This window comes from Genypterus blacodes, unplaced genomic scaffold (assembly GCF_046128005.1).
Source record: "Genypterus blacodes isolate CSIRO-AG114 ecotype Tasmania unplaced genomic scaffold, CSIRO-AGI_Gbla_v1 ptg000237l_1, whole genome shotgun sequence".
Lineage (NCBI taxonomy): Eukaryota > Metazoa > Chordata > Actinopteri > Ophidiiformes > Ophidiidae > Genypterus > Genypterus blacodes.
Genome location: NW_027467035.1, coordinates 32,501 through 48,332, shown reverse-complemented (window position 1 = coordinate 48,332; position 15,832 = coordinate 32,501). Strand labels below are relative to the sequence as shown.

The 15,832-nt window shown below is 46.0% G+C and overlaps 1 protein-coding gene across 2 annotated transcripts in view; it reads right to left on the bottom strand.

Moving 5' to 3' along the window:
• Positions 1-15,832, bottom strand: part of LOC143016589 (carbohydrate sulfotransferase 8-like) — a 42,603-nt gene that overhangs the window by 26,179 nt on the left and 592 nt on the right. For both annotated transcript variants that reach the window (XR_012965542.1, XM_076170987.1), the window contains exon 2: positions 3,485-3,696. Coding sequence is in view for 1 of the 2 variants with exons in the window: in XM_076170987.1 (XP_076027102.1) it covers positions 3,485-3,671 (187 nt within the window). In the remaining variant the exon portion in view is untranslated. The remainder of the gene's footprint in view (positions 1-3,484; positions 3,697-15,832) is intronic.

The window sequence follows — 15,832 nt, the reverse complement described above, 5'->3', positions numbered from 1 at the left end:
GAGCTCCGACACGCTGCGGAAAGGTTTCCTTTCAATCACCCAAGCGCTGCTGTCATCGGCGTATTTGGAGAGAGGAAACTCGAGAGAAGAGACTCGTCCCGCTCTCACAATGACAGAATGGAAAGTCACCATAGTGCAAATTCCTTTTCTGGATCCTCCACTTGAGGTCAGAGGTCATGGGACATCTTGACCTCATATTGTTTGAAAAGAATTTGCTGCGTTTTTTCAAGACACAAACGAAGTGAAACAAAGCTTTGTATCTGTTCGCTTTTCTGAGCGTTGCTTTACTGCCAAGGTGAGACTTGGCAGAGGTGCCTGATGATTCTATTTATTGTTTTAATAGCAGTATAAGGGCATGTAACAGTCTTGAATGAGAGACGATAGTTTCTGGAGTTTCTTGGCTGGATCATGTGGCTGTTGTCTGAAGGTGAAGTTCGATGTCCACGGAAGGGCGTCTCCATTATGATGACACGATGCATCAGCACGCCACGTCACATCGCTGCCTGCTGCCGCCGGATCAAAACATTTCATCCTTCAACATGGAACCTCTCCAGGGATTCTGAAGTGGCTCCTTTCAGGCCGGCGACAGGCAGGACTGAAACGCTGACACCAGCTTCTAATGGATTTCATCGGCCCTCGGGGTTGTGGAAGTAGTTGACCTCGGAGTGCGGAAGTTGACATTAACCTGGCATTCAAATTAAAACACGGAAACCGTTCATACTCTTTCCACGAAAGCGTTGTGATGCTTTGTGGGTTTGGTGTGTATTTCCGTGGCTGCCGTGGGCTCAGTTCATTATGAGAGCCAAATAAAACGTGTCAGGGAGCAATATTGCAGACGGATCACCACTGTACCACTCCACCGGTGACGCTGTAGATTCAAGAGGGCAATGTAATGAAGTCGGAGGCGGTTCGGGTACAAGGAGCTGAACAGCATATTGATCCTCTCATCACTGTCGCTCCATCACCATCTGCCCCGGCTGCAGCCCAGCATATGCTCATACATTTAGATTACATACATTTTCAGGGCGATTCCAGGGAGCCGTGTCTCATTCGATACGTCGACTCAGCATCCAGGCCAACAGGAAATGTGACCCTGTTTATTAACGAAAAAAAGACACCCGAACTGCTGGAACGAGAAGTGTGACACTGCAATAAAGGGAAGCAATGCTGTTGATCCTATATAAAGCTTTTTGCTTTTGTTGGGACTTTTGCTTCCATTCAATCATTTCCAGATGTTGATATTGCGTCGTACCTATAAGTGCCCAAACAAAAGTATACGCTGTTCTCTGAATTTAAATATTCAATCACCAAATGTGTTTCAGCCAATAAGAGGAAGTTGAGTGCAGCTTTTTCTACAGACTGAAAGTCACAAGTACAGTTTGTCCCAACAAATCAAAGCTGTCAAACACACAAAACACATCAATCGCACGCCGATTGAAGCCAATCATATTTCCAAGGAGGAATAACGGGAGTGTTGCAATCCTGGAGGCACACACACACACACACACACACACATCCATTTTCTACCGCTTATTTGGGTCCCGGGCCAGGAGGCAGCATGCCCAGATGTTCCTCTCCCTTGGCCAAATTCTCCAGCTCGTCTTGGGCCAGATGGGACATGAGATCCCAAACGTTTAGTGCAGTCGAACTGCAGACTGAGCAGCAGTTACTGCCTGGATCTGCACTGTGAAGCCAGAAGCGTTTGCCGTATATTACAATTTATTTGGGCAGTGGGCTGAAAGAGATTTGATAGATGAGGAAAAGTACAAAACATAACGAGGAGACGAGTGAAACAATCAATGAATCCTAAAGAATTCCCTCACAACACTTCAAATCTTCATAAATGAGCCCTAGGTTCAACATTACGTTCCACGCAACCGCAGACGGGAACACCAGGGAAAAATCTGTGTGTGTGTGTTTGTGCGTGTGCGCGTGTGCGTGTGCGTGTTTGTGCAGTGACACAGGTGACAAGGCGTGGATGGTGATTCGGCTGAATCGCTTTACAGACGTGGCAAATCAGAACGCCTGTTTGGCTGTATTCAAACAAAAGCTACATTCACATGCCAGGCCATAACAATGTGTGTGCGTATTCAAATAATGTCATCATAATACAGACAATTATGCGGCGGAAAATTGATGGATTGCTGGAATGCTATAAATGTCACACGAGCAGGTGCCCCAAAAATAGTTTGATAACATAAATCAGAAATGGAGAAGTTAATGCATGAAAGTCAGACATACAGAGTTCATGGAATTCTTCAGCGTGCACAAATCAAGAGACGTGCTCACAGACTGGCCACATTAAGTCTACTGCCAACTTTGTGTAAAATCTTCATCATGCGTCATTTGATTTGTTGACGCCCCCTTAAGTGCGCAACTCACTCTTGTGTTCGCAGTTTTACCGCCCAGAACTTTTCCTCAGAGTGACTGCAGATCTGTTTAATCTGAGCGGGGGCAAGCCAGGTGCTGATGAAGTCATCACAAAACCAATTTCAGGGTCTTGTGCGTTCTGCACTGATGGAACACAGACAGGATGCATTTTCAAAATGGCCTCTGAGGTAGTTTTGTTTTTTGATTTGGGTATATTGATCTGTGAAATGTAATTTACAAACTCAAACACTTTCAGTTTGACTGTGGGGCTTTGTTTTTCTTTTTCAGTTCTCAGACACGTTATTCTATGGATTTCTTAATAGATGAGGGAAATGGGGGGGCGGCAAGTCCCATTTCTGAAGTAAAGCCAACACCTGCTGATCCTTAGACCTAACGACAGGAACAAAGCAGACAGCAGGCAGAGATCGCAAACGGCGTCAAAGTCAAACATTTCACCATAAGAGCCAAAACCTGCAATTCTCCTTGACCATGAAAACCTCCAGCGCTTGAATGATCTCTCAATAAATCAATAATCGATAATGTCTGAACTGTTCTGTAGCTATTGAAGACCCATCGTAAAGACAGGACAAGCAGTCTGAATGGTTGAATGAACCATGAATGAATCTATGAATCGGATCTGCCTTAAAATCTACTATCATGTTTGTTGGCCCGACTTTCATCTCATTTCGTAGAAATCTTTCAATAAAATCCAAGATTAAAAATAATCATGTCAAGGCTCCACTGCCAAAAAGGATGAACATGACTCATTATATCTGCTGTAAAGCGCCTGGAGGCGTTTCACGCAGCGTTTGTGAGGTGTGAAAACGGGTTATGGTTTGTTTCCGTCAGTACATCTGCGCTTGCAACCAACAGCTACAGCAAGAGCACATTAGCGTTACAAAACAGGCCCTCTCCTCTCCTACAGCCAAAGTGTTTTCTCTTATCCGCGTTCACCTGATTAGACGCGTGAAGCTAACAAGCGCGCACACACACAAACACACATACACACACACATCAGACCCTCCCCCCTCTAAGACAGCAGGCCTTTTATAGCAGCTAGTGTGGCTTCAGAACTGAGGCCTTTGCTAATCAAAGTGAACGAAGAAGCTCTCACCTTGAGTCTGTTGCTGCACCATCTCAGTCAGGTCTTGCAGGTGAACCAGCAGCAGCAGCGATCCGGCCCCCAGCAGCAGGAGGAACCACAGCGAGCAGTATAGCGAGCAGGGCAGCTTCATGGCCAAGGTCAGCAGCCTCCTGCGCCCGCACAGAGCATCCAGCAGCCTAACGTCCGCCTGGATCATCCCAGCTCAGCCACGACTGCAGACGCTGAGGGAGCAGAGAGGAGCAGGGTCAGCTTTCATGTTTCAAAAAAAACATTTACGCTTCAGATGATGAAACGCTTTCATTCCATGTGACATGTTCCATAAGGGACACAGAACAGGGGACACGTTATATACATTACATACAGAGGTCCACCTCATACTTATATCAACATACAGGATTTTGGTTAGTTTTGCTTCTGCAGTTCTGTCGGTGGGCTGCAGTCTTCAATTACATGCTTTTCCAGCCTTATGGTTCGTATAACGCATCCTTATTAATGTAACACTGATCTTCAATAAAGACACGCTCCGTCTTACATGAAGCTCCCTGCACTTTTTGAATGATTGAATGAGCTTTGTTCAATGTGTCCTCTGTAGATAATATCACACATGCTCCAGCTCATTAGGATGAGTGAGTGAGTGAGTGAGTGAGTGAGTGAGTGAGTGAGTGAGGTGTGGCTGTTTCCCTCTTAACTGTGTTTATCAGTCATAAGACAAATTGAAGTCCCAAGTCATCATTCACCGTTCATTGCATTTCTGTGCTCTTCAGTAATGTGATTACCACCTGCTGTCAGGCACAACCAGGTTTAACGTTTATCCATGTAACCATGAAAGCGTTTTTTGTTTTAGGTCAGCGGATTAAGAATAATCTGGTTAAACACAGACGGACGTCTGATGGAGAAACACGCTTACGCTGCCTTACACATATTACACTTTTTCTTTAACTGATTCTTATCATTTTATAGTATTATAGTCAAAAATATATTATTATTACTACCAACAATCACTAAAGTAATTACAATAAACTTAAAAGCCAATATGTTGAAAACGTGAGGATGATTAGAAAATTGAACAATGCTCTGTGTTGATGACATACGGCCAAAGAAGAGGTCGAATCTATAACCTGCTCACTTTCATCATTCAGTGACAGAGTCATAGTTGGCCCGGCCTTGGCAGAGGTATGCGGTCTGTCATGACGTGTTGTAATCTATATGCTGCTGTTTGCTTCTGCAGCCACCTGGTTTACCCACAGGGATTGTTGAGTGTTCATCTTATCCTCGCTGAAAGCAGATCATCGGCGTCCCGGCCCTGCGTACGACCGGGCCGATCAAGCTCCACCAGACTAATCGAGAACGGAAGACCGGAGATGCCGAGTCAAACCGCAGAGAGGACAGAGGCATGATTTATGACCGGGGGGAGAGTGAGGCTGATGTGGACGAGGCCCCGGCGTGCACACTGAAGGTTCAGCCTGCGTAAGGGAAGATGATGATACTGCTAACAAACCCCCCTGGAGGGGATCAGGGTAATGCCAGCGTGTTTAAACATGCTCCAGCCCTATACTAGTCTGTGTGTGTGTGTGTGTGTGTGTGTGTGTGTGTGTCTGTGTGTCTGTGTGTGTGTTTACTCTTAAGGAATCCTATAGAGCATCCTGCTGACTACAGGCTTCGTGTGAGGCCATGAGGCCGTGAGGCCGTGCAGGAACATCTGTTTCTCTGGAGTGCAGTCAAACAGCTACTCCCAGCAGGTGTTACTTGTTATGGAAATAAGCAATGCAGGTATATGCAGGCACACACACATACACAACACTAAATCTCTTTGAAACACACACACACACACACACACAGACACACAGCACGGAGATGAATCTGTGAGATGGCTGCACAGCGTATTGATGATGCTTCCTTGGTTATTGCAGCAGTTCTCTGACCTCAGTACTGAGAGGAGTGAGAAGAAACACATTTCAAAAGCACTAAACATCCATTATGGGAATAAATGTTAGCAAATATAAGTGACTTCTTTAATGGATGTAAAGATCTTTATGATTACTGGCTTCCATATTACAACCTAATGTGCAAAAGTCAATCCATCTCAAATGACATCATTAGCACCAAGGAGCTGCTCTTCTTACAAGGAACATGTACAAATGTCTCCACAAATTTCCATGCCACTTGGTTGAAATTTGAAAGGTCAAAGGCCAAAATGAAAGTTGTTCAGATTACTTTATATTTTGGCCTAATTAATCTGAACTTTTAGGGCCTGATTACACTCAACATTAACATTTTAATACATTTAATGGGACTTCCCTAACCCCTCATAGTCACAGACATGATTTATTCTCTAAAGATTATTAACATAACAGTGGAAGTGTGCTGCAACACACACATTTCAACCCTGTTCTGTTAAAATAACACATTTAGAGGGAGGATAGTATTGATCTTCCTCACTGTATGGAGCACTCAGGAGTCTGGAGGTCAGTGCACAAACCTCCTCTTAGATGATTTGTTGCCGGGCAAAAGTGTCCAGATTGTTTCACTTTGACAAATTGTTTTAATTATGGCCGCATCAATCACCAAAGAGCAGGGAGCAGTAACCTGGCAATGACATTATCCTGGATTAATGAAGTCCAGAAATAAAATCCATCCTACCAACCACACCATTAAACTGATACTGGCGCTTTAGTTTGTTTGACTGGGATCGTGGCTGTGTGTGTGTGTGTGTGTGTGTGTGTGTGTGTGTGTGTGTGTGTGTGTGTGTGTGTGTGTGTGTGTGTGTGTGTGTGTGTGTGTGTGTGTGTGTGTGTGTGTGTGTGTGTGTGTGTGTGTGTGTGTGTGTGTGATGGATAACCAGCTGCAGCAGCACAGACTACAGGAAGCCACATAGATTTAAACCTGGAGTCCATGGAAATATTGAAGATACAAATTTAGTGACATTTACTGTTGAGGTCTTAGATTCCAACATTTACACGCTATCAAACTTGATCTCCATCAATATCTCTAAATGTTTTGTAAGTACAATGTGTATGTGAGACACTGTGTGAGTGACACAGCATCCGTCACCGCCACTTACTTCTCAGTCATTTATTGTATTGTTAGATATCACAACACAATGACACAACTGAAAGACAGGTGACATGACCTGAACACAGGCTCCACCTGCTCCTCCTCAAACCGCCCCAGTCGCTTCAACATGGGAATCCTACGCAGCGTTTTGACAAGTTAGCACTTTCTTCCACGCAGGGAACACAGAGTTCTGCAAGGTAACATCGGGCGGTACTACAAATACTACAACATGATCCTTCATACTTAACTGGGGAGTGAACAATAATACTTTTACACTGCCATTCTGGCTGTCAGCTTTGTGGATAATACACCCTTTATTTCTGGAGTCCCACTGTAATAAATGTGAAACATTCACATCAAAGATAAAAACCAAACAACATAGTCACTTTTTTTATTTACTTTCCCTGACGCCGTTCCGACACATTCTAAGTCCCTTACATGATGATGTCATGGTACCGTAGGACCCGAGTGAGTGTTTGGGCCTCATCGGTGTGCTTCACCCCAGGAAGACTCACCCCTTAGTGAGATCAATGCAGGCAAAGAATGTGTCCTGATCTTTGATTGATTTGCACAATGATGAAGTGTTGACATTACATGACGATCATTAGGCAGACGCTTTTATCCAAAGCGACTTACATCACATTACCACCCTTCGCAGAGGGGGGAGCAATTGAGGGTTCGCCCCGGCAGGGGCTCGAACCGGCAACCCCTCAGGTTCTCAAGCGGAAGATCTACCCACTGAGCCACTGCCTCCCATTAATGAAGTGATGAGTGTTTGGATCCTGGATGTAACATACGGTTTGATAAATACTATCTGACATACACAGAGACAGGTGACTGAAGGACAAGGATGTCCTCACGAATGCACAAACACCATCTGTCTGACAGTAACAATAAACCGGCCTGCGAACACGACAGCAAAAGTAAAAAGTAATGCCATTAGTTTCCTCTTGAGTTTTAGCGAGATTAAAAGTGATTGATTGATTCCAAGTCCACATACCTGCTGCAGCACTGTGGCCGGCGTCATTTGCAGACCAAAATCCCAAACCATAATCAATGCACAGCAGCCTAATCAATCAGATGGATTTTGTTGTTTTACTTGCTCCTGTCGACTGAGCAGCACATAACCGCACATGATGGGGAAAGAGTCTTCATCTTCATCTAGTTACAATACACAAGTGTATTTACTTGAGTCAAATCTCATCAACATGAAGTGCATTGATGTGATGATAATCTGCCGCCTTTACATTCACTTAATCTGAGTGTCAACATACATTTCAAGCAGAAAATTAATCAACTGATGGAACATCTGCCATTCTGCCAGAGGATCACGTTCTGCCGCCCTCAGGTCCTGGATGAGTCAAACATATTGCCTGTTGACCTTCTGACCTTCTAGCCTCGTCTGAGCCCAGGAGGAAGCCGCTTTGATCCGGTTTGCCAAGGAGGCCGCCTACGTGGCAGAGTCCGGTGGCGGCTGGATTACCGTGACAGATGGAGAACCCCGGCAGATCAATAGCTGTCTGCAGCCTCCTGTCTGCGTAGTCTGATAACCCACGGACTAACTTAGCTCGCCTCATTGTGACGGGACGAGACGGCGCATCGTCCATCATACGCTGAATCCGCAGACGCCTCCTCCCCGAGGTGGCTCATCAACGCTGTGAAATAAGAAACGATCGGTAATATCGAGCCCGCTTTAGAGGCGTTGCACTGTATCAATATTGTGATGGCGGAGCGCCTGCATTCATAACACGACGAGTCGCCCAGGAGACGGAGTGAAATAAATGCACGAGCCGCTCGGCTCGACTCTACATTCTCTCCACGTGCTGAGGCTGCGTCGCATCAGGACGCCGCCTTCAAGTCCTATGCAGGCCGGCGACTCGGCCTCGTAAATGTCAACGTTTAATCAAACGACCTGCACAGACCTGCCCACATCGTGTCATCTCGCTAAGGGAAGAAGATTTGGAGCTTAAGCTCTGAATATCCGATTATTAATAAAGATAAAGGAAGTGACCTTCAGAATGATCCACCCGATTCTCATTCAGGGACCTGAAGCTCCACGGCCTGTGCTGATCTCGTGTTCAGGCTCGGTTTCTTGTGACACTTTTGTGTTTGGCTTTTTTCTTGTCCTTTGAAACGCAGAAAGGCAACGTAACACAAACAGCATAAACAGAAAAGGGTGCTTCAAACTCATGAATAAACCTTTTTTGTGAGGTTTAACGTGTTCTGACCCGTCAGCGTTGTGTTCCTGATCGTTCTGCAGCTGTGTTCTCTTCCTGCATCCGCGCAGCTCAGATTCAAACCAGGTCAGAGCAAATTATGCAGTCGACGCTTTCATGGTGAGAGTCATTCATCACGATACGCTCGCCGCTGGCCAGCAGTGTGAGCTTTTACAGAGGAGCCATCTTAAAGGTGAGAGCAAAGCAAGCTTATCTCTGCTGCCGCCTTAAGGACGCTTCACCTTTGAGCCGTCGCATCACCAAACACACACACAGACACACTAAGACACCGCAGACACACACAGACACACACAGACACACACAGACGTTTCTGCGTTAGGCTGCAGTAAGATTACGCTCTCATCAGGAAATGAAAAGGGATTAATGTACTTGGACCATGTTGTAGTGTCTCTGGGCCCGTCAGTGTGGAGGAGGAGGAAGAAGAAGAAGAGGAGGAGGGGGCTTATCAACTCAGCGGATTTACAGATTATTTTTCCTGATTATATTAATGGTACTTTTACATTCAATCATCCAGCAGGACTTAAAATGTATTTGAGTGGAAATACTTCAAAGATTGGAAAGCTGCGACCCTGGACTGACCAAGACTACGCCGGGATTTAGAACAAAGTCAAACTTCTTGTCTGGTTTTGCCTCAAAAATCTACCTAAAGCAGTGTATCAAATACAAACTACTCCTAACGAAACAGGTGCGTGCGTGCATAATAATACGATAAGTCCAGGTCTTTGTTTGTTGGTCACGCACACCTGCTGAAGCTTCTCTCCACCATTTGGCTACAGGTGATCACCAAATCAAAGCTGCTGAAACACCAAAAAGAACCTGCAATTTATTTAACCCTGTAACAGTGTGAGGATTTCTCCAAATGATGGTGGCGGTGTTGTGCCTGCAGCCTACATGTGTAATTACGGTAATCCTACAGCTGCACCGTCGAGGAAGTCGATGTCTACAAATTACAGCCTCTTCTTCCTGAAGACGTCATAGACGTATCGCCTAGTGTGGGTAACAAAAATGTGTGTGCATGCGTGCCAAAGGTACGGTAAAGTTTGTTTGTCTCGTCTTAGTGGCGTCTCATCTCTGCTGATGTGAAAGTATTGACACATTGACACTATTGATCAAGAACGCAGCCTGAGCTGCCGTCACCACAGCCCAGTCCGTCACATTAAGGGACTGTGGTGAAATTCTTTAACACAGGTGTTTAAAAAACACTTAAAGACCAAACCTTTGCACCTCATGTTTCACCTGACCTCACCTCATTTCTAACCTTATTGGCATAATAACTATTTAACCCGTTCTTTTAAATGGATCTTGCAGCCGTTCACACACACTGGACTCTATTGGATTGTTCAGGTGTAAGCAGCAGCTTTATGGCGCCAAAGAATGTTAAGAAGAATGTTACTTTATGAGAATATGGGGAGAAATCAACCAGCAGAAGATGCTCATTTAACAGCCAATGTAAATTGCTCTTATTTCAGGACACAATTGAATACCCACAGATCTGAAACTTGGTTGCCAAATTGCTTTGGAATGGAGCTTTTGGAGCTTTTGGTATTCATTCCTTCTCTTTTATACAGAACTGTGCAGGCCGGGTATCCGTGTATAATCTGTGCTGTAAGCTGATCAATTTTTCATGTAGCAGCTTCCAGTCAGGGTCACCTCCATTTCAGGGACAATGAGGGACACTTTTGTCTCCGAGCTCCTGCCTAATTTTCCGCCCTGGACGCTGCTTTTCTTGGCACAGGCGATTCTCCAGAGTGTTGTTGGCCTTAAAGAAACTGCCCTTGGCCTCTTCCTGAACTCAGTAGAGTTAGAGCCAAATGAGTTCAGCAACAATCCTCATCCCCTCCTCGACTTGCGTCCACACCACATTACGCTGCGAGTGAGCGGGGTTTGAGTCTCCGTCTTTATGGCTTAGCCAAGATGGAATAAAGCCACGTTTCGCCCATTTTCAACTGTAAACGCTGTGAAGTGTCTCTGTAATAATGATGATAATGCCACCAACACTGTCAGAAGGGCTGAGTTTAGGAAAGTCCACTTCATGTTCAGCGAGCACTGAAACACTTTGGCTTAAAATTGTCTCACGAGCTGCGGCTTGGTCAAAATTCATTTCTTGCTCTTCTCATATTTTACATGGAGGAGAACTTCGAAACGTATCCAGGGTTTCTGAGCTTTAACCTTTCCACAACTTTTCGACAGTATTATAATTATATTTACAACCACTGTGGCATTAAGACGTAAACCTGATACACATTGATCTCTACGCACAAACAGGGAATACAAAGGTAGAACATGTCAGCAGCACTCGGAAAACACTGACAAGCGTGACTGGTTAGTGTAGAGCTGCTCTGTGTAGAGCTGCTCTATGTAGCTGAAGCTAATTAAAATGGGAAACAAAGGTCACGAATGGAGACATACAGCTATCAAGAGGAAGCGGCCAGCACAGGAAGTTGCTTTGGCTGAGAGTCTTCCAGCAGATTGACTGGCTGCACTCCACCGCTCAGTTATTTTACAGCTTCCACACAGATAATCAATACTAACGAGCCAGGTCACAGGCTGGAGCCACGACTTGGCCAACCTTATTATCATCCATATTACTGTCTTTACCTTTCCTCCCATAATCTTTATTTTCCTGCAGATATCCAGGCGTTGTTAAGATGCTTCTTATTGCATTGAGGCGACGTCGCTCTTAGAAAACATCAGGGAATCAGACAACATGTCCTGCAGAGACTTTTGCATGACTTTTCCAACATTTTCCTATTCTAAGCAATATCGTCAATGCCGAGCTGAAAGTCAGCTGGAAAACAAAGACCACAAAAGGCATAAAATGAGCGAGCGACATCATCTTTAATCCGATGACTCATGTCTGTAATCCTCTTTAACCCTCAGACGTATTAACTCTTAATCACCTCTCATTGAAAAAGGTATGAATGTAGAATTTTCCCATGACTCAAACACAAACCAGCTGATTGTGTTTGAAAAACCTTCACGCGCATGAGTGCGACTAACACATGCCGACCTTTGGCCAAGCTTAATAATGAGACGATACAAAAGGTCCAAACTGTTTCTATCTTCAGACGGGCTCTCACCCAGAGATCCCACTCAAACAACAATATTTAACATCAGGACTGCGTGTGTATGAGCTGTGAGGGAGGAAGTGGAGCAGAGGTTTGTTTTAAGGCATCAGTGCTCTGCACGGGAGCTTGGCAGCCATCAGCATAACACTAAAAGATGCATGGTGTGTCCCTGGAGTCTTGTTTCTTTGAGATGGGAGGAAGCCATTACAAACATCCATCCGTAACGCGCCTGTTCGCATCGGGCCGGCCCGAGGGAGAACAAGGTACAAAGAGCTCGGTGACAGCAAAGGTCAGCCAAAGACGGCAGCGATCTGAGGGGAGCGAGTCCAAAAACGGCCGCAAAACCAGAGCAGAGTTCCTTTTCGGGAAGCAGGGTGTCTTTGGAATGTATTATTAATGCGTCCCGCCCCATAAATAACTGCCCTTTGTAGATTATTTGACATCACGGGTGAAAAATCCTGAAGTGTGGTTTTCCTCATTAGTGTGGGCGGGCGGTTGGGGGGGGATCGTGTTTCTGTGCGAGCGAGGGCATATGGAGAGATTAAAGGTGCTTATGGTAACTGAATCCTAACGCTGATTTACTGAAGAGCTCAGATCAGAGCGGCTGGAAACGGATCAGGTGGTTCTGCCCAATGTGTCGACCGATTCTTTCACGTATAGTTAAACTCACACGAGAGGCCGGGACAGCACGAACGCAGGGTAGGAGACCCGCCTACGCACCAATCCTACGAACATGCAACAAAGCCGGAGCAAACCCAAGTGGCCACAACAAGCGTCCTTCATCTAACTTCCAGCAAGTGCACCAGTTTAGGTTTTTAAGTTTGATTCAACCAGTCAAAACTCTGAGCTCCAGCAGCTTTCCGGCGCTGGAGGGAAACGCGGAGAAATGGCCGACAGCACAAACATACAAACTCTGGGCCGGTACGTCTGATCCGTGTCATTCTCCACTGGGGCAAATCTAATCAAGTGATCTGATCAGCCCGCTTTGCCTTAACCTGCCTACTCTATTTCTACATTCACCCCACCCCCATCCCCCCAATTGCTGCCTGGGAGCCCTCAGGGAACATGTCTGGACATGTACAATGTGAAGAGACGTCAGCAGAGCACGAGCAAAGAGGAAAAAGAAGAAGAATCAGAATCACACTCCTGCCTTGATATTGTTGTTATTGTTATGGAAGCTGCATCTCGTCTTAAACTTTTCAGTCACATCCATCTTTGTGATGCAGATGATGAGGACACACGGTAGTCTGAGGTGTAAACGATGGCGGACTGCATCGTGATCGCCATCAGGTCAGATTCCCACTGCAATGTGTGACGACTTCTAACAACGTGGGATCGTCTTTTGGGCCTTCTTCTCCTCGTGTGACCGCTGAGCATCGGTCGAAGATGGCAGCTCAGGCAGAGGAAGCAGCCTTTGACTCTGAGGCAATGACATCACTAACGCTAATCATCTTTGGGACGCTGGTGCTTGAAAGGCACCATGATGGATGGCTCAGAAAGGCAGCAGGAAGTGGAGGCACAGAGCGATCGTGGGGCGTCACTCTGACAACAAGTGACCGACAGGCTTGTGTTTGGCAGCAACGCACCTGGAAATGCCGGCTGAAAGTCTGTCTGCGTGCGTGCGTGCGTGCGTGCGTGCGTGCGTGCGTGCGTGCGTGCGTGCGTGCGTGCGTGCGTGCGTGCGTGCGTGCGTGCGTGCGTGCGTGCGTGCGTGCGTGCGTGCGTGCGTGCGTGCGTGCGTGCGTGCGTGCGTGCAACTCATGTCAGCATATACTGTATGTGTGTGTGTATATATACAGTATATACACATACATACATACACTTGTGTGTGTATACAGTATATTTGTACCTTTGTGTGTGTTCTGTAAAGCATATGAAGTGTATACGTATGTCTGCGAATGCACTGGTTCAGTGTGTGCTGTCCTCCAAAGTGTGTGTATGTAGCTGTGTTCTACAAGGGTGTGTGTGTTTGCATGTGTGTATGAATGTACGCAAATGTACTGTATTTGTATATGTGTGTGTGTGTGTGTGTGTGTCTTTGATTACATTGGTAAACGGCCTTTGTGGAGGCGTGTTCAGTGTGTTCCTGTTCTCAAAAGCAAAGCAAGTATATGTTTATGAATGTATTAGTGCATCTGTGTAGGTATGCATGTGTGCAAGTGTGTGTGTGCGTGTGCATGTGTGTGTGCGTGTGTGTGTTCCAGCCCCCGTGGTTCCCTCCTGAGCTGCTAGTGGCTCAGGACAGTCTGCTATTTATAGCTACGAGGAGAGAAATAATTCAGTGCGATCACAGCGGCACTCACAAGGAAGAGGAGGAGGAAGAGGAGGCCCATATGAAGGCGCCGCTCGTCTCCTCCCCACGTGTGACAGGTATTATGTCTGTCTGAGGCAGCGACGGCTCGATTCTTTGCACCATCTGTTGAAATCACTGCAGATATCAGGAAGCTCCAGAAAATACAAACTCGCAACATCTTAATCTGGAGCGACAGCACGAATCCTCTCTGACCGGCCAGTCTGTAAAGAGACAGAGAGAGAGGGAGAGAGGGAGAGAGGGAGAGAGAGAGAGAGAGAGAGAGAGAGAGAGACAGAGACAGAGACAGGGAGACAGACAGAGAGAGAGAGAGAGAGAGAGACCCAGACAAATAGAGTAAGAGATGCCGTCTCTCTGGTTCTTTCCTTTCTGTTTCTCCCCTATCTCTCTCTCTCTCTCTATCACAACCTATGACTCTACCTCAGGGTCTATGTATAAAGTTCAACAACAATAGTAGGGATATCACAACCTTCCTGCTCTTCTAAGAGAGCGAGAGAAAACAAAGAATCCCTCCTTGTTTGTTTCCTTGTGTGATGAGGGAATGAGGGTAAAGTCCAGATGCTTCCAGGTTGTTTCTCTTCCCAGCAGGACACTTTGCTTTGTCATTTCATTGGGACTTTTGAGTGAGCTGAGGGCAGGCAGGTGCAGGCTGTGAGTGAGACACGCTGATGAGAGGGAGACAGGTGGACACCAGGAGACCAGGCAGAGCAGAGGGACGGGCAGGAGTGGAGCTCAGAAACTCACGAGCGCAACACAACACTTCTCTGCTTCTGTCCATTTTATTACTCAACACTTGCTTCATGTTACCTGAACATGCTGTCACTGTGTGAGGCTGCAGGTGGGTTAGAAGAGAGGTGGAACATAGAGCAGCTCAACCAGTAGCTCTGTGGATTCTACACCAGCAACAAATGTATTCTAGTCTATTCTATCCTATTCTAGTCTTGTCTGTTGGTCTCCTGCTGATGTCCCACATCCAAACCAGTCTACAGTCAGCAAACAAACTCAAATAGTCTGTGTCCCACAGTCTCTGTCCCACAATCTCTGTCTCTGTCCCACAGTCTCTGTCCCACAGTCTCTGTCCCACAGTCTCTGTCTCTCAGTCTCTGTCCCACAGTCTCTGTCCCTCAGTCTCTGTCTCTTAGTCTCTGTCTCTCAGTCGCTGTCTCTCAGTCGCTGTCTCTCAGTCTCTGTCCCTCAGTCTCTGTCTCTGTCTCTCAGTCTCTTTCCCAAAGTCTCTGTCTCTGTCTCTCACTCTCTGTCCCACAGTCTCTGTCTCTCACTCTCTGTCTCTCAGTCTCTGTATGTACATATTCATCTACACTGCAGGGTAATAATGAAACAGGGAGTTACAGATTCAGCTGTTTGGTCTTGACTGATGTTGCTAAAGAACTAAAGCTGATCATTTTATTACAGGCAAACAATAGGAAATATTGCACAACGGGCAAAAAGACACACATAAGATCATTAAAACCAACGTGTGTGTTAACATCTTAACCTCTATAACCAATGATGGCTCCGACTTCACAAACACTAACGTTTTGTTGTTGTTTAAATTCTACCGAAATAAACTTTCCAAACATAAGACAAGATATCAGGATGCAGTCTGGGAAAGTGTGTATAACATGAGAGCCAAGACTTCTACAGTCAAGAGACTGTGAAGGGACATTTAGGCGAAATTCAAATTGGA